The sequence below is a fragment of the Pleurodeles waltl genome, chromosome 4_1, assembly GCF_031143425.1.
Source record: "Pleurodeles waltl isolate 20211129_DDA chromosome 4_1, aPleWal1.hap1.20221129, whole genome shotgun sequence".
Lineage (NCBI taxonomy): Eukaryota > Metazoa > Chordata > Amphibia > Caudata > Salamandridae > Pleurodeles > Pleurodeles waltl.
Window position 1 is genome coordinate 328,597,323 of NC_090442.1, and position 26,960 is coordinate 328,624,282.

Here is a 26,960-nt window from a genome sequence, read left to right on the forward strand (position 1 = left end):
CTCCAACAGCCCCCTCCTGGAAAAAGACGCTGAGTAGGAGAGCAGACCGGGTGAGACCAGGACTGAGACCAGGACTGACCAGGAGAGACCGGGTAAGCAGACTTCGTGGGAAGGGGGGGGGTCCCTGTCCACCATCCCGGCCATTGAACCCCTCTCCCTCTCCTGCTCCTGCCCTCGGCTCCGGCATCGGTACTCAACCGCGCCACGTCGTCTCACCCAGCCTTACCCAGCCACAGCCACGGCCACAGCCACAGCAACAGCTCTAGCCATAGCCCTAGTTGGCCTTTGGCCTTGGATTGGGATTTGGACTGGGACTTGCCGTTGTTGATTGGTGGTCTCTTCTAAAGACCAAGCAAGGAAGGAAGGAACCCAGTAAGGAACCAAGGAGCCAAGGGGAGGGGTGCGGTGAGTGGTGGGTGGTGAACGGTGAGTAGTGAGCAGTGAGCAGTGAACGGTAACCGGAGGATGGTTGGGACAAGAGGAAAAACAAAGAAGGCTAGGGAGGCCAATAAGGCGTTCACTCACCTAGCGGATTCCCAAAGACCAGAGCAGGAGCAGGAGCTCAAAAGTCTACAAAGTCTAGGGTTAGACCAGAACCAGGATCAGGACCAGGACCAGGACCTGGACCAGGACCCCAGAACCATCCAGCAATCCCAGGGGGGATTCGCAAACCTAGGTGAGGACACAGCAGACACAGCAGAGGGTGTCCAATTCGGGTCTCCCGCCAACAAAAGCGATTCCGAGCCAGGAGAAGAGTCAGGCGGGACATTAGAAGTGGTGACACCGCCTTGCTTGCCAGCCCATACTGACTCTGACGATACAGGGGGTGCCCTACCGAATGCAGGAGAAACTGTAGGCGGAACTGTGGGGGGCCTTCTAAGTCCTCTGTGCAGGGGACATAAGTATACACCGACACACCCGGGCCCGGGTGGATCTACGGGAGTAAGGAAAACTAGACCAAAAACAAACACTATCACTAACTATTACAACCAAGTGAACTCGAACTCAGAACAGCCGCAAACGCAAAGTCCCAGAGCCAGTGGCCTCCGATCACAGCCACCGGGGGAAGTGGGTGGCTACAACATGGGGGGGGGGGGTGAACTGGAGCTAACAGCGACCAGGCTCCAGGATACTCGCCCACTTCAGCAGCAACAGCAACCGGCTGGTTTATCGCAATTATTCTGCCCAATGAGTAATCCTCTTGGGGATGGTGAAGTGGAGTTAAATAACCCCCCAAAGTGGAGCAACTTTTCGGGAGAGCAAAGAAAAAGCAACGATTCACCTTATCCTGACCCCCAAACGGGACTACTGAACTCCGGGAATTTTTCACTAACATCCTCTCCACAATGTGCCCAAGCAGAATTCACAGCACTCCAAAATGTAATGGGTCCAGAAACAGACTGCTCACCATCTAAACAGACCCATAAAACCCCAGCGCCACAGCTTCACTGCGGAAGACAAATTGTTAAAACTAATTCAATGCTGGGCAGACTCAACAGTAGTTCTTTCAGTCTGGAGCTGTCCTCACTCGACAACTCCGTTATTGGCAACACAGACCCTCAACTAAACAGCATAACATCAGAAGATCTAGACTTCCTGGAAGGTAGTATAATCATAGGCCACAGAGGAAAGGAAGGTAAAAATCCAGAAGGTCAGATAACCAACGAACAAAGTGGCATTGGAGACGACCTCTCACTAGACCAACCAATTCTTAGTATCATGAAAGTTATATGTGCAACACTGGGCTGAATCGCAACAACGATCATGGCCCAGTCTCAAAAATTTGATGATCAACTTGAACTGACCAAACAACTTACATCCTCAATACAGTCTATAGATTACAGGATGGCCCTAGTAGAGGGCGTAATTAGGGAAAACCTGTTGCACCAAGCAGTGGCCGATAAAATGGACAAGTTGGATGGACAAGTTTGTGGACCACTGCTGGAAAAATTATTGGAAGTCCCAAAAGTAATCAAGGACATAATCGAAGACTGCAAACATAACCTTAAAAGCACACAGGGGTGCATTCACGAGTTAGGAAAAACAGAATCTAGTTTAACTGAAGGGCCAGCAGACAAAGAAAATATAGAAAGTCACTTCGGCCCAGGACGAGAGATCTACCCAGATGTAAAATATCAGACACCTAAGAGGGAGAGAACAAATGGAAGTCCTGAATTTGAAAGCAAAGTCCCAAATACAGTAGAAAAAAGGCCACCGGGTAAAAGGCCTCAACTAACAGGCAGATGGAAAAACACATGGAAGAAAGCTAGAGGGAAAAAAAAAGCACCAGCAGGAAAGGCCTTAAATATGTCACAACAGATAGGCCTAATAGGAGAAATCAGGAACACAGGTGACGAGAGCGCCCAACATCAGTATAAAGATAAAAGCATTAAGTCGGAGATCTTTGAGAAACCTACTGATAAAGTGTTTAACTTTATAAATAAAAATCCCGGATTATTGTGCGACAAAAGTTGCACTCACCATTCCCATATAAACCGCATACCCACTGGCCCCAGGGGACACCAAGCATCTGGGCATGACTTAGACAAAGAAAGGTGGTCCGGAAAAGAACCTGGAACAAATCATGGGATAAAGGAGGTAAATGATCCTCCAGCCAACGAACAACCCAAATGGAGCCCAGGAACATCCAAACCCAGCATTTGTATCGATAAGCACCTCCCAGCTACAAAAACTGAACATTTAGTTCAGGTACACTACTCAAACATAGTAGAAGACCACTACGGAAAATACCAGCAGCCTCCGAACCCCATTAGTGAGGGGGCAGAACAAGATAATAGCAAAGGCGAAAATAGAAGGGCAGAGACCCCAGAGTATATACGAAACGGACAAAGTATAAGAACAACCATGCGCGTGGACAACACAACAGCCCCAGTTCCCGCACCCCGGACAAAGGCAAAATATTGTTCTCAGGGCAGCCCTGGAAATTATAATCTCAGCAACCAGCCTGGGTGGATCACTGATTCGCCTGCACCATCGCGCCCAGCACTGGACCTGGAAACCAATGAAATCAAAGGAAAAAGGGACAATTGGCCTCCAAAAAGGCAACCCTACGAAGAACAAAGGAACAAAGAAGTGCAACAGGGGAGGGAAAAAGGCCAGGTAAATCGAATATCTACTAGTCGGGCAGTTACCACCCAAGACAGACAAAATGAGAACACCCAACTCCAAGGTAGACTGTCGCAGGAAGGTGGCGGGCACACTGTGATCCGGTCTGAAACAACTAAAAACCCCGAAGCCACGATCTTGTTTATGCCTGAGTACTCCTCAAGAGGAAGTCACGACATCCTGAATAGGTCTAACATCTTATGTCTTGTTAACTCCCTGCCAGCCTTACAGAATGTAACAACTAAAGATCTCCTTTCAGTAAGATTCATACCAAAAAAAGAATTAGAGAACGGGGAATTAACAGAAACAGTCTGGGCCTCACCTTGGATAGCAGAACAGATCTTAAAATGTTCAAACACGATGAAGACCTGGGGAATATCCATTGCTACTCCGCAAAAAGAACTATATCCAACAATACTTCTTGAAAAAGCTACAGACCGAAACATGATGCGTAGGCAAGAGGCAAAAGGCAATTTCGGCTCGATACTTCAGGGAGCAATCAGCTCCAAACAACAACTCCCTGAACGAATAAACTTGAGTAACATGAGGTTCTGCCTGGTAGCTAATTCCCCTAGAAACAGTAGGGGTAATTCCCCACAGTTACAGAATTGCAAAGAGCAATCATTTAAAAGCTCGTAGCAAAAAATGGATAACTCGAACATAAAAAATAAAACCAGTCCCATATTAAAAATTCTAAGCTGGAACATAGCAGGTTTAAAAAACAAAATGGAAGATAAAGACTGGGTTGAATTCATTAAAAAACAAGACATCAGCTGCTTCCAAGAAACTTGGTCTACACATGCTATTGACCTAGATGGGTTCGCCACCTTCCACTCACCTGCAATTAAGCAAAAAAAAGGAAGACCCTCGGGAGGTCTGAGTATTTGGATTAGAACTTCATTACTGAGGAACTCCGTAGTAACTCACACCGTACAAAGCAAGGGAATCCAGACGCTCGCAGTCAAATACGAGGAATGGTCACTTGAAATAGTAAATGTGTACTTCCCACCTATCAGCCGGGCTCAAGTTACGCCAGGGGTGCGGCTCCTTAAAGAACATATCCTAAACAAAAGAACTATGGATCGGAGGAACCCAGTACCAGGTCACATGAACAATCGCTCTCTCCAACCTTGTAAAACCTTTTTATTGATATGTGGTGACTTCAACACTAAACCTCATTCTATCCTCTGGGACGAACAAGTAGCAGAGGAAGATTATGCTTGGAATATCCCAACGCCTCTTATCCAACGTTGTAATGACTCTAAGAAAGGAGAATTAATCTTTGAAGCATTAATAGAAGGAGGACTTCGCACATTAAATGGGAGAACAAAGTCAGATAAAACCTTTAAATCTACCTTTCGAACTGGAAAAAGGCAAAGCATAATTGACTATATGGCAATAAACATCGAAGCCTGGCATTACGTCATCGATATGGAAATAAGGGACAGAATCGAGAGTGATCACGACCCACTGCTAATGGAGATAGTCCATCCGGACACGAGCCCAGGGAAGGCGGAGTCTCCATTCAACGGAAATAGCCTAACAATAACTATGAGACCAAACAGGAAAAACATATTAAGGTCAAATGAGGATGAACCTTATATGAGTGTTCCCAGCCAAACCTGGTTGTCATCACTTAGCACGTTCTTAAACCCATCAGATAATGACGCTATACCCCTCCTGCATAACTTTAATAATTTGCTACTGCAAACAAAAAAGGAAAAGATCAAGCATCCTCAAATCAATCCTAAAATGATGGAGGGCTGGTTCGATGAAGAGTGTTTAAAGCTAAAAAAGACCTTATCACAAGCACTGAAGAACCGGCACTTGAATGATTCCAACGAGCAACATTTTCATGGATGTAGGCAACAGTACAAAAAATTATTAAGATACAAAAGGAAGATATTTCCACATAAACTTTGGAAAACTTTACTGCAAGCAACAACGGCAGGGAACTCCAAAAAGTTTTGGGAGATAGTCAGGTGGGGATGCGAAGGCCCCCCGAAAAACCTAGAACTGAATATTAACCCTCAACTTTGGGTAAAGCACTTTACTGCCTTGTATCAAGAAGTGGCCAAGACAGAACCAGGGATGACCATTAACTCAAACATCCTCACTCAAGGGCTGGGAGGCAGAAATCAAAGATCAAGCAAAGTATTTCCTCTTCAAAAGACCCACGCAGCATCTTCAAATTGTCTTTTTAGATTGGTAAACGGAACCCAGAATGTACTAGTCTCTAACGAATTTTCCAGCACAAATTCCACGCAAGTAGCCCACGTCATTCCACGTGCAATGAAGTTAATACCGGAATTTAGTGAAAAAGAGATTAAACAAGTTATCCTCCTTCAAAAGCCGCATAAGGCTGCAGGCCCAGATGGCATCCCTTCAGATGCTTACCGTAACCAGCTAACGTTATGGTTACCTGCTCTAGCCCGTCTATTCAACAGTGTTTGGCATTACGAGGTAATCCCTCCTTCTTGGAAGGAATCAATAATCGTTCCAATTCACAAAAAAGGGCCTCGGGACATGGTGAGCAATTATAGACCTATCTCACTGCTTGATAGTGTTGGAAAGATCTTTGCCAAATTGATTCAGTCGCGTCTAGACCAATGGCTAGAGGACGGAGATTTAATATCAACACACAAAGCTGGTTTTAGGAGAGGCCAAAGTACAACAGACCAACTTTTCAAGCTAAACATGATCTGTGCTAAATACGCCACCCTTAAAAACAGTCCATTATACCTGGTCTTTGTGGATCTCCAAACAGCCTTCGACAGCGTAAATCGCCAAACATTATGGCAGCTATTGTCGGACATGGGCATACAGGGAAAAATCTTAAGGCTGCTAATTCTATTGCATACAGGAAACACTGCCCGGGTCAGATATTCTACGAGAAATGATTATACGGCCAAAATTCCAATTGAGCGAGGTGTAAAACAAGGCTGCGTTTTGGCCCCAACCTTATTCAATTGTTATATAAATAAAGTAAGTCAAGTTTTGAAGGAATTAAATCTGGACGTGCCAAAACTAGCCAATGAAAGTATACCTATCTTGCTCTTTGCTGATGACGCCGTATTACTGGCAAGAACAGAGATAGCAATGCATGGTCTACTTAGGGGCTTCGAATCTTTCTGTACCTCAAGGAGCATGGTAATCAATGAGGGGAAAACAAAGTTTATGATTCTCAACCAAAAACAGACGTTGCAATCGACTTTTAGGGTAAATAATAAGCCTTTGGCCCGAGTGGCCTCCTATGATTACCTGGGCTGCAGATTAGATGAAAAACAGACATGGAAACCACAAATCTACAAAAGCAGAATTTCCTTGGCCCAACAAGCCGGAGCAGTACTCAGATTTGCAAAGGCTACAGGCAATCACTCCGTGAGCTCCGCGCTGCTTGCATACAAAACAAAAGCAAGAGCCGCAGCACTTTACAGCGCAGAGATCTGGGGATTCAGAAAGATTCCATCAATACAAGTAACTGAGAACAAATTCTTACGCCAATTACTTTGTCTAGGTAATGCTACACCAATGAACGCAATAAGAATTGATCTACAGATGAGAAAGGTTGAGGACTACATCGCTCTGGCTCCAGTAAGATACTGGATCCGTATTTGGACAAAAGAGGCTCTCAAACCATTCAGAGACGTACTTAAGGATATCATGAAGCTGCAAAACCATCGGAAACTGCCCTGGTTCAAACATATTTCAACTATCCTGGCTGCTATTGGCCAGGATGACTTTTGGCTCCATCCTGAAAAAATCGGAAGGCCTAGTCTTGCTGTCATAAAAAAGGCATATTGGGAGCGAAAGACAGAGATTATGTGCGAGTCATCTAGCCCTTTATTCAAGCGGTATATTTTGTTTAACCAAGAGCTTAAACCAGCAATATTCATAGACAGTATTTATCCGGAGGAAAAAAGGGCTCTCTACTTTAAATTCCGTATGGGCACACTACCAGTGACAGCGGTGGTCAACAGATGGCAATCCGCTCCTCCGGGTAGTTTAGAATGTTGTCCATGTCTTCATGGTGGTCCGGAAACACTTTCCCATTTCCTTTTACTATGTCACTTTACGCTCAGACTCCGTAAATTGTACCTTCGTCCACTTTTCAGAACTTTCGGAGTTAGGAAGTGCAAGGAGGCGGAAGCGCTATGTATGCGTTCAGATGAGAAATACATTGTGACAAAGGTCTCAACTTATATCTTGGAAGCATGGAAATTACGTCTATCAATGCACCTACAGTTGACACAGGCACAATAGCCTATGTTATCCCGTACCTATTTAGCTTGGGAAATCGGTGCAGGGCAATGTAAACTGGGTTAGGCCTCGGTCTTTTATTAAATGGCCGGAAGGCAATGCAAGGCCCCAAATGACTCGTCCCATAATAAGACATATTAAATATTAGATTCATAATGTTTTTCTAGAATAAGTTAAGTTTTTATGTAAATTATGGTCAAATCAGGTTTTACGATAATGCATGGTAAATTGGATACATTTTGGCACATGTTAAATCAAAAATTCAAGCATAGTTCCTTTTATTGAGATGTTTTTATCTTAATGTGATTTTTATTGAGTTCGAGGGATTGATATCTATTGTGTGATTATTGTTAAGGCCGGATAGGCTAATAACAATTAAATAAATGGTAAATAAATGGTAAATGGTAATGTTTGAGAGAAAGTGGGAAGGCCATCGGTAATGTTGTACCTGCATGACAATAAAAGAGACAAATTCATGATTTATTTATATCTAAATTTAACAACCTAATTTGCTAGATTTGGAATAAGTTATTTAAAACTCAAGGGAGACTGTTGTGCATTTTTAGAGTTAAGATTCTACCCAGGGTTGGACTGGGCAAAAAAGAGGCTAGGGCACCAAAATAAAAATGGCCCCAATCCGCAAACCTGATAGCTATAAAAGTGGCCCATGTATGCAAATCAGGCCCATTTTTAGCTTTTGAAGATGCACTGCATGGTTGGTAATTAGAAAACAATATCTGAATAAAATGGTAAGTTTCTATAGGTAAGCAACGTTATACCAAATATAACTCCACAAATATGTACCTTGACAATGTATATATCTTCAAGGTATGTAGATGTGTAGTTAAAAATAGAAAATCTTTACTTACCTATTTTCACTTATCTTCCCAATAGTTTGGTCCTCGATATTTTTAACACAATATTCTGTCCACACAATATATTTGTTTCCGTTATTCTGATATTTGGAATATAGGGGAGACTACATGAATTTGTGTTTACTGCAGGCAATGCTTGTGGTAATATCAAGGAAATCAACCACTTCATCATAAAACCAGCCCACAAACTTCTAAAAAATTGGCCAACACACTGATTTGTCAGGCCATCATATTGGGCACTGGTTGATTGCCCTATAAGTCAGTCCAACTCTGATAGTACTTCAATATTCAGTTATAAATATATAACCACTATCTATTTACTAAACCAACATATATAGAGATGAACAGGATGTGGTGAAGCTAAAAACAGCCTAATTTGGCACATTCTTTAATACTCACGGCAAAGACTTGATGATCTCCAGTGGACAATCACCCCATTCTGAGCACATACATGTGCATATGCTGCTATTGAGTCGCAAAAACAAGCACAGTCCCCAATGGATTCACATGAGCAGGTATCGTAACTGCAAATCTCCCAGTATGGCTCTGGATTCACCTAAGTGTAAATAATTCCGTACATCAAATTCATTCCCACCTTGATTTTGAAGTGCATGCTTTTCTGGCAAATATACTTCTTTGTATCCAAGGGTTAAGTTCAACAGCTATATTCTTAGTATTTAATGAACAAATATTGTCTGATTAATTTTTAAGAAACATTTCCAAAAATGATGAACCTTGAATCATTGATTGCTAAGTGCAGCCTACTTTACCATCCATCCAAGGTTATTGTTGTGATAGTGAGGAAAAAACTAATCTTGACTAAATGAAGAGCAATAACACATTAGATTACTTTTTGTGGTTACCAGCCCTATCTTGCTTCAGGAGAAGAGCAACAATTTACAGAAATATCATGCTACCTAGGATGATTTTATGGACTTATGAAACAGGTTATTTATAAAAGAGTAATCCATGAAAATATTTGGGGTTTCCTTTACCTCTCTCCTTATCATACAGGTTTGTGATGGGTTTTCTGATTTATTAAGGTATTAAGACTGTCTTCTGCAACTATAACTCTTTTAAAGAAAAACATTTTTCATGATTTGAATGTAATGCATTGTATTGGATATGAATGTCTTGCATTTATTGGCTAACAATTTCAAACATAAAACAGAATAATACTGGGAGTAAAAACAGTATAGTTATATGTATCAGTAAACATAAAATCAATTCATAGTTTATATTTCTGTGATCCATTTGCAAAAGTAAGTTACCAGTACAGCATAACAAGTGTGTCAAACTATGAACCTGTGACTACCTGTTAATGTAATAAGTAAGCATGTGGTATGTATGTAGTTTGCTTAGGGTCTGTCAATGTGCTAATATGAGATTATCTATGGGGTATTATAACACTGGAAATGTGGGAGTTCCACTGAGGCTCAGGGAAAATAATGGTTTGCATAAGCCTTCTGCTCCCACATTCATTTGTTTGTCTTTGTGTTTCTCACTATTTAATTTAGAACATTCTACCCTCAGTGGGTGGAATGCTCTAATAGCCTAATAGTCGTGCTGCCTTTGGCTATACCAGATGGTAATGGCTGTAGGAGGCTGGACTGGCTTGTAGTGAGTACCAAGGGGTACTTGCACCTTGCACCAGGCCCAGTTATCCCTTATTAGTGTATAGGGTGTCTAGCAGCTTAGGCTGATAGATAATGGTAGCTTAGCAAAGCAGCTCAGGCTGAACTAGGAGACGTGTGAAGCTACTACAGTACCACTTAGTGTCATATGCACAATATCATAAGAAAACACAATACACAGTTATACTAAAAATAAAGGTACTTTATTTTTATGACAATATGCCAAAGTATCTTAGAGTGTACCCTCAGTGAGAGGATAGGAAATATACACAAGATATATATACACAATAGCAAAAATATGCAGTATAGTCTTAGAAAACAGTGCAAACAATGTATAGTTACAATAGGATGCAATGGGGAAACATAGGGATAGGGGCAACACAAACCATATACTCCAAAAGTGGAATGTGAACCACGAATGGACCCCAAACCTATGTGACCTTGTAGAGGGTCGCTGGGACTATTAGAAAATAGTGAGAGTTAGAAAAATAACCCTCCCCAAGACCCTGAAAAGTGAGTGCAAAGTGCACCAAAGTTCCCCTAAGGACAAAATAGTCGTGTTAGAGGGAGAATGCAAGGAAAACACAAATCAGCAATGCAACAACGATGGATTCCTGTCTGAAGGTACCTGTGGAACAAGGGGACCAAGTCCAAAAGTCACAAGCAGCTCGGAGATGGGCAGATGCCCAAGAAATGCCAGCGGTTGGTGCAAAGAAGCTCTTTCTAGGCTGAAGAACTGTGAATACTGCAGGAACGACAAGGGCTAGAGACTTCCCCTTTGGAGGATGGATCCCCCACGCCTTGGAGAGTCGTGCAGAAGTGTTTTCCCGCCGGATGGACGCCAACAAGCCTTGCTACACGCAAATCGTGCGTTTGGCGTTTTTGGACGCTGCTGGGGCCCAGGAGGGACCAGAAGGTCGCAAATTGGACCTGCAGAGAGAGGGGACGTCGAGCAAGACAAGGAGCCCTCACTGAAGCAGGTAGCACCCGGAGAAGTGCCAGAAACAGGCACTACGAGGATGCGTGAAACGGTGCTCGCCGAAGTTGCACAAAGGAGTCCCACGTCGCCGGAGACCAACTTAGAAAGTCGTGCAATGCAGGTTAGAGTGCCGTGGACCCAGGCTTGGCTGTGCACACAGGATTTCCGCCGGAAGTGCACAGGGGCCGGAGAAGCTTGCAAAGTCGCGGTTCCCAGCAATGCAGCCCAGCGAGGTGAGGCAAGGACTTACCTCCACCAAACTTGGGCTGAAGAGTCACTGGACTGTGGGGGTCACTTGGACGGTGTCGCTGGATTCGAGGGACCTCGCTCGTCGTGCTGAGAGGAGACCCAAGGGACCGGAGATGCAGCTTTTTGGTGCCTGCGGTTGCAGGGGGAAGATTCCGTCGACCCACGGGAGATTTCTTCGGATCTTCTGGTGCAGAGAGGAGGCAGACTACCCCCACAGCATGCACAAGCAGGAAAACAGTCGAGAAGGCGGCAGGATCAGCGTTACAGAGTTGCAGTAGTCGTCTTTGCTACTATGTTGCAGGTTTGCAGGCTTCCAGCGCGGTCAGCGGTCGATTCCTTATCAGAAGGTGAAGAGGGAGATGCAGAGGAACTCGGCTGAGCTCATGCATTCGTTATCTGCAGTTTCCCCAGAGACAGAGACCCTAAATAGCCAGAAAAGAGGATTTGGCTACCTAGGAGAGAGGAAAGGCTACTAACACCTGAAGGAGCCTATCAGCAGGAGTCTCTGACGTCACCTGGTGGCACTGGCCACTCAGAGCAGTCCAGTGTGCCAGCAGCACCTCGGTTTCCAAGATGGCAGAGGTCTGGAGCACACTGGAGGAGCTCTGGACACCTCCCAGGGGAGGTGCAGGTCAGGGGAGTGGTCACTCCCCTTTCCTTTGTCCAGTTTCGCGCCAGAGCAGGGGCTAAGGGGTCCCTGAACCGGTGTAGACTGGCTTATGCAGAATTGGGCACATCTGTGCCCAACAAAGCATTTCCAGAGGCTGGGGGAGGCTACTCCTCCCCTGCCTTCACACCATTTTCCAAAGGGAGAGGGTGTCACACCCTCTCTCAGAGGAAGTTCTTTGTTCTGCCATCCTGGGCCAGGCCTGGCTGGACCCCAGGAGGGCAGCTGCCTGTCTGAGGGGTTGGCAGCAGCAGCAGCTGCAGAGAAACCCCAGGAAGGGCAGTCTGGCAGTACCAGGGTCTGTGCTACAGACCACTGGGATCATGGGATTGTGCCAACTATGCTAGGATGGCATAGAGGGGGCAATTCCATGATCATAGACATGTTACATGGCCATATTCGGAGTTACCATTGTGAAGCTACATATAGGTAGTGACCTATATGTAGTGCACGCGTGTAATGGTGTCCCCGCACTCACAAAGTTCGGTGAATTGGCTCTGAACAATGTGGGGGCACCTTGGCTAGTGCCAGGGTGCCCTCACACTAAGTAACTTTGCACCTAACCTTTACCAGGTAAAGGTTAGACATATAGGTGACTTATAAGTTACTTAAGTGCAGTGTAAAATGGCTGTGAAATAACGTGGACGTTATTTCACTCAGGCTGCAGTGGCAGGCCTGTGTAAGAATTGTCAGAGCTCCCTATGGGTGGCAAAAGAAATGCTGCAGCCCATAGGGATCTCCTGGAACCCCAATACCCTGGGTACCTCAGTACCATATACTAGGGAATTATAAGGGTGTTCCAGTAAGCCAATGTAAATTGGTAAAAATGGTCACTAGCCTGTCAGTGACAATTTGGAAGTAATGAGAGAGCATAACCACTGAGGTTCTGGTTAGCAGAGCCTCAGTGAGACAGTTAGGCACCACACAGGGAACATATACATGCACACCTATGAGCACTGGGGCCCTGTGTGACAGGGTCCCAGTGACACATACATATAGGCCACAAACCTATGAGCACTGGGGTCCTGACCAGCAGGATCCCAGTGACACATAACAACCATACTGAAAACATAGTGTTTTCACTATGAGCACTGAGGCCTGGCTATCAGGATCCCAGTGAGACAGTGAAAACAGTGACAAACATCCTGACATACACTCACAAACAGGCCAAAAGTGGGGGTAACAAGGCTAGAAAGAGGCTACCTTCTCACACAACCCCCCCCCAAACGAAGGACAATAAGGCTAACCTTGGCCAGTTGAGACTTTATTGTCTAAGTGGTGATAAGTAGAGAGTAGCTCTGCAATAGACTGGTTACTCCCTTTATCATCCACTATATGGTTACTTCCCTGTGGGGATGTAAACCACCCTGTTTGAAGTTTTTTAGCTAAGCAACAATGTGAAGATGTATTTTCAGAGTTTCTATCAGTAAGTTTTAGTTTAGAGCAGTGGGAATTGTCCACTGAACCTATTTGTAGTGATGGAAATGCCAGACAGGGATGCTGTCTCAGAAAAGCCATAGCTGGGCAAAAACTTTGTCCATCTGGCTGGAAGAGAGAACAGGGATGCTGTTTCTCTTGAGTTGGAGCAGGGCAGGGATGCTGTCCTATGAGCTCCACACTAGGGCAGGGATGCTGTCCTAAGTGTTGTGAGGCAGTACAGGGTTTCTGCACTAAAGTTTCTCTGGGAGGGTTGGAGGGATGCTCCATGTTAACTAAAATGGTGTTCTTTTTGTCACCAATGTTAGTTATCCCACAGAGAGGTACTTCTACCTCAGGGAGTCCAGCTATGCCAGCTGATGATTCCCTTGGAACAGGTGCCACCCCAGGAGAGGTTTCTCCCACCACAGGAATGGTATCCTGAATGGTAGGGTGGTTAGGGGATACTGTGATACCCTTTTTACCTGTTGATGGAGAGGGATCCTGAGTTTTCAGGCCTTCTCTCCTTTGCTTTTTCATTTCAGTAGAAATGAGAGGGAACAATTCCTCAGGGATGCCCAGCATGGCTGCATGGGCATAAAACTCTACATCAGCCCAACCTGAGGCCTCTAGGTCATTACCTAAGAGACAGTCTACAGGTAAGCTAGGTGATACCACCACCTGCTTAGGGCCAGTAACTCCACCCCAACTAAACTGAATTATAGCTAAGGGAAGAAACTTAGTGGAGTTATGGACATCAATAATCTTATACTGTTGTCCAATGATGTGTTGTTCAGGAGGCACTAGGTTTTCAGTCACCAAAGTGAAACTGGCACCTGTGTCCCTGTAGGCCAAGGCCTCAACACCATTTATTGCAACTGTCTGCCTGTACTTATCCATTGTAAGGGGACAAGCAGCCAGTGTGGCAAGGCCAGTGCCACTAGGTGTGACAGAAACTGTCTTGGGACTGATTACATCAGTTTCCACTATGGACCCATAAGTGAACCCAACTACACCCTTTGCTTGACTGTTGCCAGCAGTCCCACCACTAGTACCACTACTGCTAGGGGCACTAGAGCTTGATGTATTAGTGGTGGTAGGCTCAGGGGGTTTACCTGGACAGGACTTATCCCCTGGCCTATGGCCTCTGTTTTTACACACAAAGCACCAAGGCTTTTTAATGTGTGCAGGTTGGGAAGAAGAGGAAGACTTTGTTTTATCCCCACCCTCTGAAGAGTGTTTAAGATTTGAAGTGGGATCTTTGGTTTTACCCTTATCCCCATGCTTATCTTGAGATTTTTCACCATCTTTCTTCTTATTGCCATCTTTGTCACCCCCTGTATGAACTTTTCTGTTCACTCTTGTTCTGACCCATTTGTCTGCCTTCTTTCCCAATTCTTGGGGAGAGGTCAGATCAGAGTCCACCAAGTACTGGTGCAACAAATCAGACACACAATTATTAAGAATATGCTCTCTCAGGATCAAGTTATACAGGCTGTCATAATCAGTAACTTTACTGCCATGTAACCACCCCTCCAAGGCCTTCACTGCCTGGTCAATGAAATCAACCCAGTCTTGTGAAGACTCCTTTTTGGTATCTCTGAACTTTATCCTGTACTGTTCAGTGGTTAAGCCATAACCATCCAGGAGTGCATTCTTAAGAACTTGGAAATTGTTAGCATCATTTTCTTTTACAGTAAGGAGCCTATCCCTACCTTTTCCAGTAAATGATAGCCATAGGATAGCAGCCCACTGCTTTTGAGGGACATCCTGTACAACACAGGCCCTCTCAAGTGCAGCAAACCACTTGTTAATGTCATCCCCCTCCTTGTAAGGGGGAACTATCTTATGCAGATTCCTGGAATCATGCTCTTTTGCAGGATGACTATGGGGAATACTGCTGCTGCCACCATGGGTATCTAAACCCATTTTCTGTCTTTCCCTCTCTATTTCTAAAGACTGTCTATCCAAATCCAGCTGTTGCTTCTTGAGCTTCAGTCTGGTTTGCTCCACTCTCAATCTATTGAGCTCCCTTTCTAACAATCTGTCATCAGGGTGGGTGGGAGGGACATTTCTAGATACAGAGGTATGATGGGAATGAACAGAAGGAGACCTGTCCCTTACAGAGGGCACCCTAACAGCTTGGCTACCAGTATAATGTGAGAGCACACCATCAGTATGGTGTGATTCAACCTCTGTACCAACTATGCTAGACTGTCTAGTAATGGGCAGGCTGAGAAGTTTCTTTCCTGAGCCTTTTCCTGGGGGAGTCCCTGGATCAGATTGAGAACCATTAGCTACTTTTTCTACAGATTGGGCACTTATGGCCTTATCCTGTACTCTAAGCATATTAATTAACAGTTCTAAGGAAGGATTCTTCCCTACACTCAAACCTCTCTCTATGCAGAGACTCCTTGCTCCTTTCCAGCTAAGGTGATCATATGCAAGTTTGGACAGTTCAACATTTTTTCCTGTGCCAGACATTTTTTAGAGAGAGTTGAAGTGATAGCAAAAGAGAAAAAAGTTTTCAGAACTTTTTGGAAAGACAGAAAAAAAACTTTTAAAACTTTTAAGAACTTTTTGAAAGTTTAGAAGTACTTTTCAGCACTTAGAAAAGAGTGAAAAGAGGAAATGCAAAACTTTTTGGCTATGTGTATATACACTGACCTTGTTTTGTATATTTTTCTCTCATGAAAAGTACAATGACAAGAGTGGTAAGTAGTCTCAAAGCACTTATCCCACCACTGCACAACCAATGTAGGAGGCTGGACTGGCTTGTAGTGAGTACCAAGGGGTACTTGCACCTTGCACCAGGCCCAGTTATCCCTTATTAGTGTATAGGGTGTCTAGCAGCTTAGGCTGATAGATAATGGTAGCTTAGCAAAGCAGCTCAGGCTGAACTAGGAGACGTGTGAAGCTACTACAGTACCACTTAGTGTCATATGCACAATATCATAAGAAAACACAATACACAGTTATACTAAAAATAAAGGTACTTTATTTTTATGACAATATGCCAAAGTATCTTAGAGTGTACCCTCAGTGAGAGGATAGGAAATATACACAAGATATATATACACAATAGCAAAAATATGCAGTATAGTCTTAGAAAACAGTGCAAACAATGTATAGTTACAATAGGATGCAATGGGGAAACATAGGGATAGGGGCAACACAAACCATATACTCCAAAAGTGGAATGTGAACCACGAATGGACCCCAAACCTATGTGACCTTGTAGAGGGTCGCTGGGACTATTAGAAAATAGTGAGAGTTAGAAAAATAACCCTCCCCAAGACCCTGAAAAGTGAGTGCAAAGTGCACCAAAGTTCCCCTAAGGACAAAATAGTCGTGTTAGAGGGAGAATGCAAGGAAAACACAAATCAGCAATGCAACAACGATGGATTCCTGTCTGAAGGTACCTGTGGAACAAGGGGACCAAGTCCAAAAGTCACAAGCAGCTCGGAGATGGGCAGATGCCCAAGAAATGCCAGCGGTTGGTGCAAAGAAGCTCTTTCTAGGCTGAAGAACTGTGAATACTGCAGGAACGACAAGGGCTAGAGACTTCCCCTTTGGAGGATGGATCCCCCACGCCTTGGAGAGTCGTGCAGAAGTGTTTTCCCGCCGGATGGACGCCAACAAGCCTTGCTACACGCAAATCGTGCGTTTGGCGTTTTTGGACGCTGCTGGGGCCCAGGAGGGACCAGAAGGTCGCAAATTGGACCTGCAGAGAGAGGGGACGTCGAGCAAGACAAGGAGCCCTCACTGAAGCAGGTAGCACCCGGAGAAGTGCCAGAAACAGGCACTACGAGGATGCGTGAAACGGTGCTCGCCGAAGTTGCACAAAGGAGTCCCACGTCGCCGGAGACCAACTTAGAAAGTCGTGCAATGCAGGTTAGAGTGCCGTGGACCCAGGCTTGGCTGTGCACACAGGATTTCCGCCGGAAGTGCACAGGGGCCGGAGAAGCTTGCAAAGTCGCGGTTCCCAGCAATGCAGCCCAGCGAGGTGAGGCAAGGACTTACCTCCACCAAACTTGGGCTGAAGAGTCACTGGACTGTGGGGGTCACTTGGACGGTGTCGCTGGATTCGAGGGACCTCGCTCGTCGTGCTGAGAGGAGACCCAAGGGACCGGAGATGCAGCTTTTTGGTGCCTGCGGTTGCAGGGGGAAGATTCCGTCGACCCACGGGAGATTTCTTCGGATCTTCTGGTGCAGAGAGGAGGCAGACTACCCCCACAGCATGCACAAGCAGGAAAACAGTCGAGAAGGCGGCAGGATCAGCGTTACAGAGTTGCAGTAGTCGTCTTTGCTACTATGTTGCAGGTTTGCAGGCTTCCAGCGCGGTCAGCGGTCGATTCCTTATCAGAAGGTGAAGAGGGAGATGCAGAGGAACTCGGCTGAGCTCATGCATTCGTTATCTGCAGTTTCCCCAGAGACAGAGACCCTAAATAGCCAGAAAAGAGGATTTGGCTACCTAGGAGAGAGGAAAGGCTACTAACACCTGAAGGAGCCTATCAGCAGGAGTCTCTGACGTCACCTGGTGGCACTGGCCACTCAGAGCAGTCCAGTGTGCCAGCAGCACCTCGGTTTCCAAGATGGCAGAGGTCTGGAGCACACTGGAGGAGCTCTGGACACCTCCCAGGGGAGGTGCAGGTCAGGGGAGTGGTCACTCCCCTTTCCTTTGTCCAGTTTCGCGCCAGAGCAGGGGCTAAGGGGTCCCTGAACCGGTGTAGACTGGCTTATGCAGAATTGGGCACATCTGTGCCCAACAAAGCATTTCCAGAGGCTGGGGGAGGCTACTCCTCCCCTGCCTTCACACCATTTTCCAAAGGGAGAGGGTGTCACACCCTCTCTCAGAGGAAGTTCTTTGTTCTGCCATCCTGGGCCAGGCCTGGCTGGACCCCAGGAGGGCAGCTGCCTGTCTGAGGGGTTGGCAGCAGCAGCAGCTGCAGAGAAACCCCAGGAAGGGCAGTCTGGCAGTACCAGGGTCTGTGCTACAGACCACTGGGATCATGGGATTGTGCCAACTATGCTAGGATGGCATAGAGGGGGCAATTCCATGATCATAGACATGTTACATGGCCATATTCGGAGTTACCATTGTGAAGCTACATATAGGTAGTGACCTATATGTAGTGCACGCGTGTAATGGTGTCCCCGCACTCACAAAGTTCGGTGAATTGGCTCTGAACAATGTGGGGGCACCTTGGCTAGTGCCAGGGTGCCCTCACACTAAGTAACTTTGCACCTAACCTTTACCAGGTAAAGGTTAGACATATAGGTGACTTATAAGTTACTTAAGTGCAGTGTAAAATGGCTGTGAAATAACGTGGACGTTATTTCACTCAGGCTGCAGTGGCAGGCCTGTGTAAGAATTGTCAGAGCTCCCTATGGGTGGCAAAAGAAATGCTGCAGCCCATAGGGATCTCCTGGAACCCCAATACCCTGGGTACCTCAGTACCATATACTAGGGAATTATAAGGGTGTTCCAGTAAGCCAATGTAAATTGGTAAAAATGGTCACTAGCCTGTCAGTGACAATTTGGAAGTAATGAGAGAGCATAACCACTGAGGTTCTGGTTAGCAGAGCCTCAGTGAGACAGTTAGGCACCACACAGGGAACATATACATGCACACCTATGAGCACTGGGGCCCTGTGTGACAGGGTCCCAGTGACACATACATATAGGCCACAAACCTATGAGCACTGGGGTCCTGACCAGCAGGATCCCAGTGACACATAACAACCATACTGAAAACATAGTGTTTTCACTATGAGCACTGAGGCCTGGCTATCAGGATCCCAGTGAGACAGTGAAAACAGTGACAAACATCCTGACATACACTCACAAACAGGCCAAAAGTGGGGGTAACAAGGCTAGAAAGAGGCTACCTTCTCACAATGGCCCTTTCCCTCATTATAGGCCTGAAGCCTTCAACAAACGATATAGCACTTAGGAGTGGTCAATGAGGCTATAGTAAAAATACTGAACATGGGTTGATTACTAATGATATACAGGTGGAATTAAGGATTTAGTGTATAGTGAAAACAATAGAAGGATTTGGGCAATGATTAAAGTCCTCCATTAAAGAACTATAATTCTTTAAAAAGTAAATCAGCTCAACTTGTAAATAGTGCATCAATCTTGGAGCACTTAAGTGGGTTTATGGGAGATTTAATGACTCCACTTACAGGACAAATAATTGACCCATATTGAAGGCAATCAGAAAGATGAACAAGGAGAAATTTAAGAATAAACCTAGGGGCATTCAACAAATTGTCTAGATACATTTTATATTTTGTTCAAGAGTTCAATTCATTGAATGATAGAACAAGCAATTCAAGAAGCAGTCTAGCAAGTATGACTAGATCTGATGTGGCATGGCAGTAGTGTATTAGAACAAAGTTTTGACATCATTCCCAATGAATAAACAGAATTCAGAGAAAAATTTAAATTATTAACAGATGTTAACATACATAACATACTTATTTTAGCGCTAAGCAAAGTTGTTTTATTCAAGGCAGTATGTGGTGGAAAAAACTTTACCAAGTCTACTGAACATTATTCATTTTGATCTATCGGTAGCAGCGCTGCAGGAGAATGAAATGTCGATTAAAAAGCATCCTTTTAACATTTAGGCCCTCATCCTGACCTTGGCGGGCGGCGGAGGCCGCCCACCAAAGTCCCGCCGTCAGGTTACCGTTCCGCGGTCGAAAGACCGCGGCGGTAATTCTGACATTCCCGCTGGGCTGGCGGGCGGCCGCCTTCAGGCCGCCCGCCAGCCCAGCGGGAAAGAGGCTTCCACGATGAAGCCGGCTCGGAATCGAGCCGGCGGAGTGGAAGCTGTGCGACGGTAGGGGGGGTCGGAATCCCCTCGGCGGCGCAGCAAGCTGCGCCGCCTTGGAGGATTCCAAGGGGCAGCGGAAAACCGGCGGGAGACCGCCGGTTTTCCTGCACTGACCGCGGCCAAAGCGCCGCGGTCAGAATGCCCTGCGGGGCACCGCCAGTCTGTCGGCGGTGCTCCCGCCGACCCTGGCCCCGGCGGTCTAAGACCGCCGGGGTTAGAATCACCCCCTTAGTGTTACTATCAACAAACGTTTACAATAAAATATTGGATTTGAGAAAAAATGAGTTGTTGCCAGTAATCTCAACTTTAAGAATCAACAATTTTGGCATCAATATACAGAAGGTATGAGAAAGGATGATACTGAAGATATGATAAAAGATGATCTTAATGAATGTACCTACCTAAAATGGGCAATGCTTTTTTGCTCATTCTCACTGATTATACTACTTTTTATGATCCCTCTAGTGGTCTTAGGCCCATGTAATTTAATTACCATCTTATAAAGTATCTAAATAATTACATGATGAAGAATCACATATTTATGCAATAAAGTCTGTGGAGGGATGATTGTTTCTTAATATGCTAATAAATGAGTTACATGGTATGGTATGGTATGGCATAGTACGGTATGATATGATGAAGCCTGATAGATGGGTATTGTAGAAAGAAAACTGCATGCTGCCAAAGGCAACCTCACAGCACAATATATATATATATATATATATATATATATATATATATATATAGTAGAAGGTACGATGTGAAGAAGTATGGAATACGTTTGCATTTTGGTGCCATACATCAGACTCAAAATGAAACTTGTACTGTATACAATGGATTTTATATAAGGAGCAAACTGCTAGATGTCTTGAATATTTTGAGCTACAGCATGGTAGAGCAGCTACGTTGTTCTCTGTCTGTACATTACTCATGCACTTTAGCAAGTGGAAATGTATTTCTGTCGTTCTACTTACAAGGCTTTTGCCCTTGTCGAAGTACCTGTCTGTAATGGATTTTAGTAACTTGTAATGAGCTTTTAAAAGTGATATTGTCTATTTCTTCGCCGTTGCTGTGTGACAAAATGAAACTGGGTAAATACAATGCTTTATGAGGAATTCTGGAGAATGCAATGTTCTCCTTACCAAATAAAAGTTTTTGCTCCTTGTAACCCCTTGCTGTTCTCCAGTTATTGATTTGGCAATAAAATCATGACGTTAATTGTATTTGGACATAAGTTCTCTTAAACACATTATATGAATAATAACTTACCAGCCTGGCACACTCTTTAAACGTGTCTCCAGTCAAAATGTTGCATGAATTTTCTACCATCACTTGCTTTAATATGTTGTCACTGCATGCTGAGGGTGTGGATCCAAATGCAACCTACATTATATAAACAAGGAAGTAAAAGAATTCCACTAAGAACATTTATCAAGTAAAGAAACATAAACATCTTAAGATAAATATTTTATTTACAGCCAAATGTTGCGTGGAATTAAATTGTAATTTTTATATTTTACCTCATTTTACACGGTGAGATGGAATCTGAAAAGTTACTTTTTCAAGATATTTTCTAACTACATTACAATAATGGAAAATCAACAGCCTGGCACCCCTATTTACCAGTATAATGTGTACACTTTAACTATGCACTTCTTATGCTCCCTATCCTACAACACTTGTGCCTTTATGTGCCATACAATATCGTTTGGATGCCTTATTTATTTTCAAATGTTATATATCTCCTACCACACCATTGTTTACCAGTGGAGTACGACTACCTTCTATTACCGTACTTTGTGTCTACCAATATTGCACTCAGTGCTTTGAACTTTCCTAGTTTTTGTATCCGCAAATGGCAAATAATCTTCATCTTTTTCCACTACGATCGAACGTATAGCGTTCTGTTACCCCCTTGTCTTATCCGTACTATAGAACATCCCATATAACTAAATAAATACAAATTAAAAAAGTCATCCTCCTAAAGATACCCACACACATCTTTAGAAACATTTATCAGCATAGATTATAGTACATGATGGCTGAAGCTAACTGGAGTGTGTGATATGAACTAGAAAGATGAACTTCTCATTGCTAAACCTGGTATTGTAAAATATGAGTAATTCTAAAATACTAATTTTTCATATTTCGACTGTCAAAATAAGTACAAGAGAATACACCTCAAATAACAGAGTGACAAATAATGCATAGTGTGATGATGTAAGTAAGGCAACTGAGACAACAAGTGAGCTTTAGGTGCAGCTAAATATAGAATCCAGAAAATGAAAGCACAATTCATGTGGATTCAAAAATCCACATGAGATTCAAAAAGATACTAACTCCCAAACAGATCCAAATCAGAAAATGGCAATTCCGTAACACGAGGAATAAGCAAATAGGCACAGAAGTCTCTACTTCTATAGTCACTTGTAATAGTCTTATTGTAAGTTACACTTCACAGTGTCAGATAAGTGTCCTGAATTCTTGTCAGTCCAGCCCTATAACTGTAGACATTGCGTTGAAAGTGACAGAAAAAACAATTGACACATGGCCTGATTTAGAGTTTGGTTGAGTGGCTACTCCGTCACAAATGTGACGGATATCCCATCTGCTGTATTGCAAGTTCCATAGGACATAATGGAATTGTAATAGGGCAGACTGGCTATCCGTCATGTTTGTGATGGAGTAACCCCCTCCGCCAGACACTAAATTAGGCCCACAATCTTAGTAACATCAACACGGGAGGCATCATTTGTAATCAGAGTAGGCAAAGACTCATCACAGTGGTCAAATAAGATAGATGGATATAGAAATTATGTACACTTATAGTTTCTCACATTTTAGTAATTCAGAGCATTATGTACCCTATTTCAAGTTTGGTGGTTGGAAAAGCCCGTCCGCAAAATTCCCGACAGGGTGGCCGCCTATGTGGTGACCTCCCCACTGGTGTTATTAAGAGTTTCATGCTAGGTCAGCAGACGGAAACCTGAGTTTCAACTCGCTGGCCTAGCAGGAAACAGGCTACAGCATTGTCTCCGGCTCGTAATCGAGCCAGCGGCAATGCTGTAACCTGCAAAGCAGACAGTGAACATTGTGATCATGCTGGTCGGGGGGGGGGAGAGAGGCTGCACTGCCCATGCCAAGTGCATAGGGTCCCCTGCACCCGTTCTTCACCAGCCTTTTCATGGCGGTGCTACTTGCCTGCCAGGGTTGTAATGTGGTGTTCAGACCGCCGCATTGTCAGCTGTCCAACCGTCACAGCGAGTCTGGCGGGCTAGTGACGCCCTATGTCTTGAATGTTGAATTCATGTAATTAATATTGAATTCAGATTTATGTAACGTTCTATACTGCATGATGGAAGCCAAAATTATATCAAATACATATTTACCAAACCAAGATGCTGCTCATATAATAAAGATTTCAAGTTAAACGAAAACAAACAAGACCAAGAATGTGGTGGCGAACTTTTAACACTACTGTATCAAGGCACTTACCTAAAAGAACTTTGCTTTCCAATTTGTTGCACTAAATTCGTATTATAAAACGTACTACAAAATGGTATTCCGAATCTGAACTTCTAAAGTTTTACAGCAAAAAAAATAGTTGTAGGTCCAGGAACGCACCACACATAGCCAATCACTAGTGCTGCAACCAGCTCACATAGAACATAGAAACAGCTAAATATATTTACTACGTTTAATATAATTTAATGTTAAAAAACATCTAAAAATAGCACATATTTATTTTTTAATTATTAAATATTTAACAAACTTTTCCGAATTAAAACATTAATATAGCATTTCTGTTTAGTAACAGATAGTTAAATCATTTTTAATTAATTCCATACACCACTCAACAATCGTTTTTAAAGCTAATAAAATTTTTTTTTCGCTTTGGGTCAGAATTTATTATTTCATTCAAATTTCTGAAATATAATTTTCATTTAATTTAATATATTTAAATTAATTAATATAGTCAAACTAAAGTTAATAGTGTTGATGCATTTTTGTTTTTTTTCTGTTCAATATTTACAAATGTAGAAAATGAACTTACATTAATATTTAACATACATGTTTTAAATATTTTTTGAGTAAAATATATATTTTTTACAAGTTTTCCCCTATACTTTACAAGAGACAGACTATGCAGTAGAAGAAGAGACCTCGGTATGGTATAGGGAAAAATGTTCTTGCTTGACTTTGACTGAGTTGAGCATGATTATGGTGAAGACTTTAACTGAATTCAAGCACTACTGTGGGAATATCTGGTCAATCCCAGAAACTGAAGTGTGAAAAAAGTAGTGGTCTTATGAAGGGTGAGGCCTAGGTAAGAGAGTATGCTGTGCAGATGCAATTGGTTATTACGGATTAGTTCAAATGACACCCAGTTAATCAAGCAAAGGTTTGAAGCAATTTGCTTCAGTGTCTCAAACAAGTGATTAAGGGGTTCATTACAAGTTTGGCAGTCCCAACACAGGACAGCCAAACTCGCTGGGAGGATGCCACAGACATGGCATCCTGCCCCCCTCCCTATTAAAAGTTTTCTACTGGCCTAACCTGGCTGACCGGCGGAAACCTTGAAATAGAGCATTCCTGCCAGTCTGCCTGGAGGGAACAGTGCTACGAGATAGCACTCGGCTCCCTTAAGGGAGCCGAGTGCTATCTTGTAGCAGAGAGGGTGCTGGCAGGGGAGTCCCTGCACTGCCCATGCTTTGTGCATGGGCAGTGCAGGGGCCCCCTGTGGCCCCCTGCACTTGTTCTCCGCCAGTCTTGTCATGGTGGGGAAACCACCATGAAAAGGCCAGCGGGAAACAAGGATGTAATCAGCAGGGCGGCACTGAGTTCAGCGCCGCTCTGACTGATTACAACCAATTACACCCCATCGGATTCTGGCACAGATGACGGTCGGTTGGTGGTTCGACTGCCAAACTTGTAATGTGACGGTTGGACCACCACAGCCGTGGTGTTCCAACCACTACCGTGAGGCTGTCAGTCTTATGACCACCAGACTCATAATGAGACCCGAAGTCAATATTTACAGGGGAGGGACATTCTACCTGCCGAATTGATGGTCTGCCCACTCTATTTAGGGTCAGAAGGACCATAATGGAATGTGCTTGGAAAATCTTCAATGCTTTAAAAAGGAGCTACAATAGTGGCAGATCCCTTTATAACACAGAAGTCTCCACCAGGCAGGTTTGGGGTATCCAACTTGGGTAGACAGTCAAATGCCAGGGTAGTGAAGGTCATTACCTCTACCTCTTTTGCCGTCCAATTGCACATCGACAGGGTCTAAAATATAATGTAAGTATTGGGGAGCAAAAAGCTGGGTTGTGTCGGCCAGAAGAGTGAAGCCAACCAATGAAGTCCCATCTCTTCCTCCAACAAGGAGTTGGAGCTGTGCTTTTAGGGTCATCCAAGTCTTGGCTAATATGCAAATCGAACCTGTTCCAGAAGTAAAGGCTCAATTTGCATATGAGATGATTGATTCACTCTGGAGCCAGTAACCGGCAAAGACGTCAATTGCTTCACAACTGTAGGGAGATTTGGTGCACCAATCTGCTTCCTACCTAGTGGTGAATCTCCAAGCCAGCATTTATGATTTCGCTTTGTGGCACTTGTGTGACACTACACCAAAACAAAACATAAAAAACCTAAGGGCCTGATTCTGACCCCGGCGGCCGGTGACCGCCAGGGTCACCGGCCACGGGAGCACCGCCAACAGACCGGCGGTGCTCCGAAGGGCATTCTGACCGCGGCGGTTCAGCCGCGGTCAGAAAGGGTAAACCGGCGGTCACCCGCCGGTTTACCGCTGCCCTTCTGAATCCTCCATGGCGGCGGAGCGCGCTCCGCCGCCATGGGGATTCAGACACCCCCTACCGCCATCCTGTTCATGGCGGGAAACCCGCCATGAACAGGATGGCGGTAGGGGGTGCCGCGGGGCCCCTGGGGGCCCCTGCAGTGCCCATGCCAAAGGCATGGGCACTGCAGGGGCCCCCGTAAGAGGGCCCCGCAAAGTATTTCAGTGTCTGCTATGCAGACACTGAAATACGCGACGGGTGCCACTGCACCCGTCGCACCTTCCCACTACGCCGGCTCAATTCTGAGCCGGCGTCCTCGTGGGAAGGTTGATTTGCCCTGGGCTGGCGGGCGGCCTTTTGGCGGCCGCCCGCCAGCCCAGGGCAAATCTCAGAATCACCGCAGCGGTCTTTCGACCGCGGTGCGGTGTTCTGACGGGGTTACTTTGGCGGGCGGCCTCCGCCGCCCGCCAAAGTAAGAATGACCCCCTAAGTCCTTTAATATGCAAAAGCTGCTCAAACATCTGACTTTCACAAAGAACAATTTAATTTGCTAGTGCCTTACACAGAAAAAATAACTCTGAATTGTTCATCAAAACATTACTTAAAATTATTATGTATGCTCATATTCACCTTTGTGGCATCGGCGCACTGGGTGTTAACTTTCCACGAATTCCCAAAGTCACGAGGGTCGACTTCAAGCTGGTTATTACTGCTCACCAAGTCATTATTTTGCACGCCATCAAAATTTCCACACAAGCCACAGACAAGGTCCTTGTGGAATTAACGAAAACACAAATAAATGTTTTTATTTTTATTTTTTGAAAACATGATCTACATTGCTGCTTTGAATGGGTCTCTCTAAAACAGGTTTTTATTGACAGAGGTAAATATCAAGACTCAGATGGACTACATTTCAAATGGTCCTTCTAAACATCTCCTTATTGTACCTGGAGTTCGACAGAGATTCAAGAATCGTGTCTGCAGAGCACTGGGTTTCACATCTAGACAACATGAAGGGTGTTATTGTGCAGCTACCAAAATACAACATATCATAAAAGGTGGCACTCGGATATAAATAAACAGTGATCCAACACAAAAATGGATG

At 44.5% G+C, this 26,960-nt stretch overlaps 1 protein-coding gene across 1 annotated transcript in view; it reads right to left on the bottom strand.

The window, feature by feature from the left end:
* Window positions 1-26,960, bottom strand: part of VWF (von Willebrand factor) — a 1,017,342-nt gene that overhangs the window by 430,868 nt on the left and 559,514 nt on the right. The window contains exons 23-25 of the mRNA XM_069228440.1: window positions 26,486-26,626; window positions 21,324-21,437; window positions 8,661-8,817 (exon numbers count right to left, since the gene is read on the bottom strand). Of these exons, the coding sequence (XP_069084541.1) occupies window positions 8,661-8,817; window positions 21,324-21,437; window positions 26,486-26,626 (412 nt within the window). The remainder of the gene's footprint in view (window positions 1-8,660; window positions 8,818-21,323; window positions 21,438-26,485; window positions 26,627-26,960) is intronic.